The sequence below is a fragment of the Suricata suricatta genome, chromosome 3 (genome assembly GCF_006229205.1).
Source record: "Suricata suricatta isolate VVHF042 chromosome 3, meerkat_22Aug2017_6uvM2_HiC, whole genome shotgun sequence".
NCBI lineage: Eukaryota > Metazoa > Chordata > Mammalia > Carnivora > Herpestidae > Suricata > Suricata suricatta.
The window spans coordinates 174,264,880-174,274,925 of record NC_043702.1 but is presented as its reverse complement, the minus strand read 5'-3'; the positions used below and the strand labels follow the sequence as shown (position 1 = coordinate 174,274,925).

General features: G+C 58.3%; 1 protein-coding gene across 1 annotated transcript in view; it reads right to left on the bottom strand.

Annotated features, from left to right (window-relative positions):
• Window positions 1-7,076: 7,076 nt before the first annotated feature.
• Window positions 7,077-10,046, bottom strand: part of LOC115287209 (rho guanine nucleotide exchange factor 2) — a 26,450-nt gene continuing 23,480 nt past the window's right edge. Inside the window, exons 20-21 of the mRNA XM_029933454.1 lie at window positions 9,407-9,716; window positions 7,077-8,200 (exon numbers count right to left, since the gene is read on the bottom strand). Of these exons, the coding sequence (XP_029789314.1) occupies window positions 8,127-8,200; window positions 9,407-9,716 (384 nt within the window). The 3' untranslated portion in view covers window positions 7,077-8,126. The remainder of the gene's footprint in view (window positions 8,201-9,406; window positions 9,717-10,046) is intronic.

Below are 10,046 nucleotides of genomic sequence, written 5' to 3'. Positions count from 1 at the left end.
CCCAACAGAATGGCACCATCCACACCTGGGAGGATGTCCAAAATCATCCACCTGGTGTTTGGAACCATTCTACTTTCAGCATTGACGACAGACCCTTCGTGAACAGGTCCAGGCAGTCAATGCAAGGAGGTGGCCCGGGCGCCTGGGCAGCTCGGTGGGCTGTGCACCTGACTCTCAGCTTCGGTTCAGGTCATGACCTCGTGGTTGGTGGGTTCGAGCCCAGTGTTGGGCTCTATGTGACAGTGAGGAGCCTCCTTGGGATTCTCTCTCTCCCTCCCTGCCCCTCTCCCGCTCACTCACTCTCTCTCAAAATACATTTTCAAACATTCAAAATAATAAAAAATAATAAAAGGTTGTTAAAAAAAAGAAAAGGGAGGTGGCTTGTCGAGCCCCAGTTCTGGCCGAGGTGAGGGCTCTCTGTCCCTGTGCCCCTGACCCTGGGGACCGTCCCTGCGCAGGCGCCTCTAACCCCGGGGACCGTCCCTGTTCGGGTGCCCCTGACCCCGGGGCCTGTCCTTGGGGGGCGTCCCTGACCTCGGGGACTGTCCTTGGGGTGGTGACCCTGACCTTGGGGACTGTCCTTTGGGGGTTGTCCCTGACTGCCGGGGACTGTCATTGTTCAGTTTCCCTGACTGCTGGGAAATTTCCCAGTGTAGCTTCGACTATGACAGGAACAGAGCGAGGTCCCCTCGCCCTCGCTTACCCAAGGCCCTGGGGCACGTGCACCGCTGGAAAGGATGTGGGTAAATCACAGCCCCTCGGTGGCCCCGGGAACCGTCCGGAATGGGTGACCACTTCCAGTGTGACGTCCACCTCGACAAAGCCCGACTGGGGGGCCGGTCAGGCTCAGGAGGCCCCCTTAGCAAAATGAGAGGATAGTAAAGTGTGTTGAGGATTCCTTTAGAGCCTCAGGGGGAGCACAGTCCCCAAAAGGGATCAACATTTTGTCCTCTGCTGAAAAGGCACAGGGAGAAAAAGCGTAGGCGCGTAATCCTGTTAGAGAAAGCTCGGTTCCTGTCATCTGAAAGTACTTGGGGCCGGATCGAGGGGCATTAATCCTCTTCCCCTCAGATTTCAGGCCACACTGGATTCCTTGCCATACTAAGTATTTGTGACTAAAGCTGATGCACTGATTGGCCACATAAGGCTCCTGACCGTTGAGCCCGAGGAGGTGGGGAAACCCAAAGAGCCGAAATCGGACACCTAACCAACCGAGCCACCCAGGCCCCCCAGATTTATCCCTAAGATTTTGATTTTTATTTTGAAGTTCTGTCAGTTTCACTTTAATGTGGACAATGAAAGAGACAGATCACTATCACTGCCTTTGCCACTTTTCTGTCAGTCTAAAACTATTCCAAAATATGAAGTGGAGAGAGAGAGATTGATCTGGAATTTGCCCAGCGCTGAAGGGCCCCGGTCCCCTTACCGAGACCGTAGGGGCCCCTGCAGACAGCGGTGGGGATGGCCGGGCGGGGTGACGTAAGCACCGGTTTGGTCAGGTCTCCTGTTCCTGCCTGCCGATTGTCATTGTCGTCCCCGGAGCCTCAGGGACATCTGTCTCTGGGAATGCAAAGCTTCCTTCTCTGTCTGCCCTGGGGACCTGGGGGTGCCGAGAGCTCTGTCCCTCCTGCCTCCTGCTCCCCTTTACCAAGATTTGGGAGTGCGGGTGCGGGGCTGCGGGGCTGCAGGCTGGTGCCTGAGGGGAAGGCACAGCCACTAGAAGGCCTTTTATGGGAAGCATAAAAGACGCCATCCTGCACCACTACATGTCCCAGGACTTCAACTGATGTGGAAAACCGGGCTGGGAAAGTGTAGCTTCAGAGGGGAATGGGAACGCGAGGAATAAGGAAATCCTTTTGCGGGAGCCTCCTCCTGCCCCCCAACAGCGGTGCGCCAGGACTGTCAGGGCAGGAGGAGGGGCTGTCCCTCCCTCCTCGGGGCTGGGAGCCTCCCAAGGGCGGTAGAGATGATGGGAAGAAAGGAATGCCTGAAGGGTTCTGAGATGTCTTGGAGAGAGCCAGATTCTAGAAGTCAAGAGACTTTCATCTCAAATCCTGACTCCTCCGCGACTTCTCTGGCCTTAGGCAACTCACTCACTTCCTCTCATTTTTTTTTTAGATGTTTGTTTATTCTGCGGGATACCTGGGTGGCTCAGTTGGTTAAGCTGCCCGCTTCCGCTCAGGTCACGATCTTGCGGTTTGTAGAGTGACAGCAGGGAAGGGAAGAGGACAGGGAAAGGGAGTCCCAAGCAGGCTCCTCCGTCAGCGGTGAGCCCGACGTGGGGCTTGAACTCAGGAACTGTGAGATCATGACCTGCGCAGAGATCAAGGGAAGTTGGACTAGACGATCTTAGAGATCCCAAGCATCTCAGAAGGTTTATGAGAAGACTGTATGTTTCTTTTTGTCTCCTCTGCATCTAGCATCGTGGCTGGCACATAATAGGGGCTCAAGAAGCGCTGTGGTTAGTGAATGAATGAGGGAGCGAACACAGGAACTAACAAAATAGAAAAATAAAGGCTCCAAAGTGAAGTTCTTAGATGTGCCAGCTGGTGGCGCCACCTCTCTCCGGACCCACAGGGGTGCTGCTCGCTTCTGACGGAGGAAGGGATTCAGAGTAGAAATAAATAAAGAACAGACCGTCAGAGGACCAGATATTTCAAGGGACACCTGGTGGCTCAGTTGGTTAAGCCTCTGACTTCGGCTCAGGTCATGAACTCGGTTCGTGAGTTTGAGTCCCACATGGGGCTCTGTGCTGACAGCGTGGAGTCTGCTTGGGATCCTCTGTTTCCCTCTCTCTCTGCCCCTCCCCTGTTCTCTCGTACTCTCTCTCTCTCTCTCTCTCTCTCTTTCTCTCTCTCAAAAATTTAAAAATAACAAAAATATCTTTAAAAATGGGTAGCAGGACCCTGAAATTCTGGCCCACTGTCTGTTCTCCAGCCAAGAGAAAGTAAGTCCAGTGCACTGACCAGTTCTCTGCCAGATTGTCCTTGCGATGCCGGATGGCTGGACGGCTAAACATGGCCTTGACCCAGAGAGGGACTGGCCTGCGGGGCTCACCCGGACCTGGGCTGGGTGTGTCCCTTCTGCCCCCCACTCCACAGCCACCCCCTGCTGAATGAGCCACACATCCCGGCATCATGCCCACGGCTGACGGGTTCCGACAGGCCCTTGTCTCCCTGAACTCCATGGGAACTGAAGGTCAAGCATCTTAATTAGCTGGCAGAGGGCAGGGAGGTGTTGAATATTTTGGAACCCTTGACAAAAAGCCCGGTCTTATCCATCCACCTCCCACCCTCTGTTTTTTCCCCATCACGGCACGTCTTCAAAGGGTAGGGGTGTGGGCACCAAAGGGGAAGATCGTGGGAGGCATTTCTTCCAGTCAGGACTGAGATCACGGGCAGACAGGGTGAGGTGAGGTGTGGGTGCGTGTTGGGGCCCATGCCACTGACATGGGCTCGGGGACTGCAGGAGAGGGTGGGGGTGCCGCTGGCCTCTGACCCCACAGACTAGTTCCGGAAAGGGTGAGCCGGCAGGGGTGACAGGGTGCTGGGGTCACGTCGCACTCGGGAGCGGGAGCAGAACTGAGGCATGCAGCTCAGGTCCCCACAGGCTGTGCGGGGGGCGGGGTGAGGGGGGATGAACAGGAAGCTGTGACCCCCCCCCCCTTATCTCCCAGCCCTTAGCCTCAATCAAGGTCACTTGCTGCCGTGAATTCGGCCGTGTTTTAGTTGGCAGTCTTCCCCGGGCTCTTCGGTACCCTGCTCCTTTCCGTGAAGAACACCCCAAACTTCTCCTCTGAAATAACAATCATGTACACAAATAACAACCTACAAAGTGCTCTTTGACAGGCTTTATCTCATTGAATCACACCAGTCCTGTGGGGCAGAAACTCCTGTCTGAAAATTTTAACAGGAAAACGGAGGCCCAGGAGAGTAAAGTAACTTACCAAAGTCACACAGCTCATGAAGAGCAGACCTGGGCTCCAGAACCATCCGGATTCCGTGCCTCCCCAACCCCCTGCCCCCAGGCCCCAAGACAGCACTTTCTGCAGACAAGGGGGGCCCCTTGTGAGGTCAGGACCCACTGTGTCCCTACCCCCACTCCAGAGGCCTCTTTCTTCCTCTGCTGCTCCCCCGACCACCTGGCCACTCTGCAGGACATCCTGGTGACGTTTGGCCTGGTGCCCTGGGATAGCTGCGTCTACACCATCCGTCCCGTGGTCTTCCCTGGCAGCCCCCGAGGGAGGAGCCTGATGGGCGCCGGCAGTCACCTTCACGGATCTGTGAACAAGGCAGGGGTGCCGGGGCCCTAAAGAACGGAGCAGGCAGAGGGTGAGCACTCTGCCAGGACAGAGGCCCTTCTACCGAGGCCACGACTTGGACAAAGGGACACCTGGGTGAAGGGTGCTGAACGCCCTTCTCTTCTGGGCTCCGCCAGGGGCAGAAGCCCGCACTCTAGGGAGAGCCAGCCTGGGCTCTGGCACCATCTGGGGGTCCGGTCCTGGATCTCTTCTGGGCGTGGTGGAATGTGGGTCACATGGGGGCCGTCTTGGCTCCCCTGGAGGCACGGGTGGGACACGGGGTAGGAAGCGGTTTGGAATAAGCTTCTGTGTTGTCACAGTTGTGTGGACCGGCTGCCACACTCCCGTCTCTGGTTCAGTGTGGACAAAAAGGTCCGCTGCCCCATTTCTGCCTTTTGTGAGAATTCTCAGGAAAACTCCCAAGGGTTCTAGACTAATGGATCAGGGTCAGCACGTCACCACCTGTTTCCCTCTGTCTGTCCTCCCCACCCCCTCCCCCACCTAAACCAGGGTGCATCCTTGTTCTCCGGGTGCCGGAGTCGAAAATGCCCCCCGCCATCTCCGCTTTGTAGATCTCGGGTGTGCCGCAGGGAAGCCTGGTGCCCGCAGGTCTCAGCTGAGGCAGCGGCGGCTCCGCTGCCCCCCAGGTCCTGCGGCCTCTCCGGCATCAGCCCAGGCCCGAGGCAACACCCTGTGTGCCTGTCCTTAGACCAGCATCCGGAGGGAGAAGGAGGGAGAGGTCCAGGGTGTGGGTGGGGCATGGGGAGGTGAGAGGCGGAGCAGCGGGCAGAACAGGGCCCGCGGGAGCATCCGGGGAAGTGGGAACCAGAGTCGGAGGCTCCTGTGAGTGTCCCACCCCCGACCCCTGTCCCAAGTGCGCAGCTCAGAGGACGGAGGGACGTGGGGCCACATCCCAGCCCTGACGCGAACCGGCAGAGGGACCTCGATAGGCGACTTGTCTCTACTGGTTTTCTCATCTGTAAAGTGGGGCGTTGAGGGTTCACCGGTCCCCGAAGCAGTGTGGTGGTGACTGCTCTTATCATTCATGCAAAATGGAATCAGAGAGAAGGAGGAGGAGGAAAAGGAGAAGAAAAAGGTGGCAGCAGGGTCCCCTGTGGCCTGGCAGTAAATCCGAGTTTATTATTTTCTTTATTTGTGGTTTTTTTAGAGAGAGAAGGCACCTTGCTGAATTCTCTCAGTTCTCTTTTTTTTAATGTTTATTTTTGAGAGAGAAAGAGACAGAGCGTGAATGGGGGAGGGGTGCAAAGAGGAGGGAGGCACAGAACCCAGGCAGGCTCCAGGCTCCAGGCTCCAAGCTGTCAGCACACAGCCTGACATGGGGTTTGAACCCAGGAACCATGATCGCTTCTCAGCCTTTTGGCTAAGATCAAGTGAACCCAGGAACCGTGAGATCACCTGAGCAGAAGCTGGACGGCTAACCAACTGAGCCCCTCAGGTGCCCTGGTAAATCCTGAATCTGAACAGGCCGAGTCCGAGACGAGGGACTGTGTACCTACCCTTGGAGAGGAGAGGGGTGGGAGAGGCGGTGGGGGGCAGCTAGAGGCGGGCATGGGACGAGAAGCTGGGCCCTGACTCCCTGTGGCCAGCAGCCTGCGGCCAGGAGCTTTGAACCTGCAGCGGGAAGGACGGATGCTAAGACTGCCTTCCGGAAACAGCCATGTCAGAGCCAGCTGGACGTCGGGTTTCGGGGTCAAGAGGTGGCGGAGGGCCAGCACTGCTGGGAAGCTGCCAGTGCTGTCCTGTGAGCCGAGGGCTTCTCCACGCCCTCCCCACAGGCTCTGTGGCTCCAGGTCCCCCCTTGCCCCCCGACAGGCGTCCCGCACTGGCTGTGTGACAATGTTGGAGGAGCTTCACTGCCCTCTCTCTCGGCCTGGGCACTATCAGCCCCCCCACCCCAAGGCTGGGCCCTGACAGGTTTGGGATCCGGCCTCCAGCCCACGAGGCAGCGAACTCAAAGCCTGTTGCTCAGGGGGAACGCGGAGGGTTGCCCCGTGGGCACCGGCCCCTGGCAACCTTCATGTTCGGCCCCTGCCCGCCTGAGACCCCACAACGGAGACAGCACCTGCCGGAGGCCAGATGCCCTGGGCCAGGTGGACGGGCGGAGGTGAGGCCCCAAGCCCGCCCCCCACAGCTGATCTCAGGTCCTCCTCCCAGCGGAGGTGTCCCCGTGTGCCAGCCCATGTACCAGCGTGTCTGCGTATGTGCCTGTGTGACCGGCATGTGCCAGCGTGTGCACCAGTGCGTGTGCCTGTGCCACCAGCGTGTGCACCAGCGCACAGTACCGGCCACCCTCCCCCTCCACGCCCCGACCCTGGGGACCGACCAGAAACAGGAAGTAAAATTAACCAAAACCGAGAACTGAAGCCGCCTGAAACTGACGTAACTTCTCGCTCTGTCTGGAAGAGGTTGCTGGGGCTGTGACAGGGCACAGAACTGGGGCACAGTGACCCCAGGGACAGGCTGCCAGGAGCCGCGTCCAGAGGGGAAGCGTGGGGGCAACAGGGTGACATCGTTTCTGAGCAGGTCATGCAAAGGAGGTGGAGACAGGAGTTCCCGCCAGCCCCGGAACCCGAGGGCCCCTCCTCTCCACCTACTGTTTGCTTGTGGCAGCGTCTCCTGTTGGCAGCCTGCCCTCCTGTGAGAGGAAAGGCCCCTGGGGGGGTGGGGGGGACACAGGTGGTGCCTGCCCCTCCCCCCCTCTCGGCCCCCCCCTCAGGGTGCCCAGAGGACACCCAGAGACATCAAGAGACAGCACTTCGTGGGGTCCCAGGTCTTTAATTTTCCCTGCTTTATCTTTTTTTTTCTTAAACAATCAAATTGGCAGAAAATGGGGCTGGTGGGCACTGGGGGTCCGTTGAAAAATCCCCAAAATTCACACTGAGGTTTCAGTCATGGTCGCTGAGGTGGGGATGAGGTCAGGCTTCACGGAGATTTCCCAACTCACCCTAGGACAGTTTTCCCACACAGCTGGAGAGGAGGTCAGAAGAGCCCCCGTTACTGCAGATGAGGAAGTGGTGCCCACCCCCCTCCCGCTCTGCTGATGTGCGGAGACAGAAGGCTGTGACTCCTGACTGCCTCAAATCATCTCTTAAAAATACAAAACACGTGCAGTTGGCTTTGGTACAAAAAAGAAAACAACAACAACAAAAAAACATTCTGGTCCCGTGGGTGTTCCCCTCACCCCCCCACAAAGCTGTGAGGGCACCTCAGCCCCCACTCCGTCAGCGTCAGCGCAGGGGAGCCGGGCTGTCTCCCTGGGGGTCCCGCAGAGGACAGAGAAGGGAGGACCGCAGTACGAGGGGGCGGGGCGGGGCCCCGCCCACAGCCCTTCCGAGGGGGTTCGCAGGGTCCTGGGTGCAGCCTCTCCTCCTCCATGTTGCCCAGGAGGAGGGTCAGGGTTAGAACCCAGCAGCTGCGTGGTTAAGCCTGAATAAACCCCAGTAGTGTTACAGGACAAGGCCCCCTGATCCCTATGGCTTGGTTCCCGTGTCCCTGGTGCTCTAATCTCCCCACTCCCTGCGTCACTAATAATAAATAAATAAGTTTTCCTAAAGTAGAGGGCAGAAGGCATGAAAAACTGGCATCTGTGGTGTCGCTTCTGGATGCCACCAGGGGGCGCTGCGGCCCAGTTCCGTCTGCTTCCTGCGCGCAGCGGGGGTCGAGGAGCCCAGGAGCTGGCGGCGGCCGCAGGCAGGCATCAGCAGTTCCAACGTCCCCTCTCCCCTCGTCATCGGCCGATGGCAGCCCCCAGAGTGTGCCTCCCTCGTGGGTTCTTCATGGGGGCACAGGCCGGGGGAGGAGCCCCTTAGCTGTCTGAAGCCACAGGCTCCCCGTCGCGAGTCTCTGTCTCTTCCGGGATGTCCTGCATTCGGGTGAAGTCTAAAGGGGGCGGGGCAGCGTTAGTGAGAGGGCACCCGCTCTGCAAGCAGCTGCACCCCTACACAGACGCCACCTCGTCTGGGCCGGTGGCCAGAGATCTGTGTGTCCCCGGGTGAGCTCAGACCTGTCACACCTGTGTGCTGGGTACCTGTCCTGACGGTAGGAGGATACAGCTTGGCCAATAAAATACAAAATATTCTGGAGTGCCTGGGGCGCTCCGTCAGTGGGGCACCCCCCCTCTAGATTTTGGCTCAGATCATGATCCCGGCGTCATGGGACCGAACCCCACACTGGGCTCTGCCGATGACAGTGTGGAGCCTGCTTGGGGTCCTCTCTCTCTCTCTCTTTCTCTCTCTCTCTCTCTCAGCCCCTCCCCTGCTCATGTGCTAAAATTAAAAATAAAATAAATGAAAAAAACAAGGGTGCTTCAGTGGCTCAGTAGGTTTTAAGGGTCCAACTCATGGTTTCGGCTCAGGTCATGCTCTCAGGCTCACGGGACCAAGTCCCGCATCGAGCTCTGTGCTGCTGGCACAGAGCCTGCTGGGGATTCTCTCTCCCCCTCTCTCTGCTCCTCCACCCTGCATCTCTCTCTCACTCTCAAAATCAGTAAATAAGACTAAAGAAACCAAAACTAATAAAATACCAAATATTTTAAGATGGTAACATAAACACACACTAACTTACAGTTATTTTGCATTTCCTGAACTATAAGAACTTCACAGATCTGAGAATTTTTTCCTTTGAAATCTATTTCTTTTTTTTTTTTGGTTTATTTTATTTTTGAGAGAGAGAGAGACACACTGAGTGAGAGGAGGGGCAGAGAGAGAGGGAGACACAGAGTCTGAAGCAGGCTCCAGGCTCTGAGCCGTCAGCACAGAGCCCGACGCAGGGCTGGAACCCTCGAACTGTGAGACTATGACCTGAGCTGAAGTCGGCCACTTAACCGACTGAGCTCCCCAGGCGCCCCTTTAGAAATCTAGTTCTACTGGAAGTAGCCGGCGACACACTCACTGGAGAAGGAGAGAGGAGGCTCCCACGTTTGCTTCCTAGAGTTCCACCACACGCTCACCATCAGAAGAGGCTGCAAGTGTGTCCTCTGTGCCCCTCCCCAGAGTCACCATTGCCCTGGGAGGTTACTCAGGGGCCACCTCATATGTCCCCAGGACACAGCGAAGGGCGGCACCCCACTTCCTTTCTGCGCCTCACCTCGTGGACTGTGGGGCGGGGACAGGCGGCTGCCCCCTTCCTCCTCGCTGCCCGTATCGGGGTCACTGCTGTCCTGCAGCCGCTCCTCGGGGCTGCCCAGCTCCTGCCTCTCTCGGTCCTCAAAGGGTCGATGGACAGAGCGAATGGTCACAGACAAATCCAGACGGTCGTGGCCTCGGCTGGGCTGTGACGGGCCGGCAGGAAAGGCAGCAGGCTGAGGAATGAGCTCAGCCAGGGTGGCACTGCTGAGCGCCTTGTGAGCCTGCCCACCTGCCCCCGCCCCCCGGCCGCCGCCTAGTTCTGCTCCCCACTACCTAACCCAGCCCCCTATACCGCCTGCCCCAGCCCCCCAGCCAGAGCCCAGTTCTGCGCCCTACAACCTATCCCAGCACCCCCCAACTGCCTGCCCCAGCCCCCCAGCCTGAGCCCACTTCTGCCCCCAGACCCCTGTCCCAGCCCCCCAGCTAGAACCCAGTTCTGCACTCCACTACCTGACCTAGTCCCCCAGATCGCCTGCCCCAGCCCCCCAGCCTGTGCCCAGTTCTGGCCCCCCTGACAGCCCGCCCCAGCCCCCAGGCTGTGCTTTCGGCCCAAGGCCCTGCTGCCCGCAGGCTCGGGTCCCGCTTCGGGTGGGGTCCGC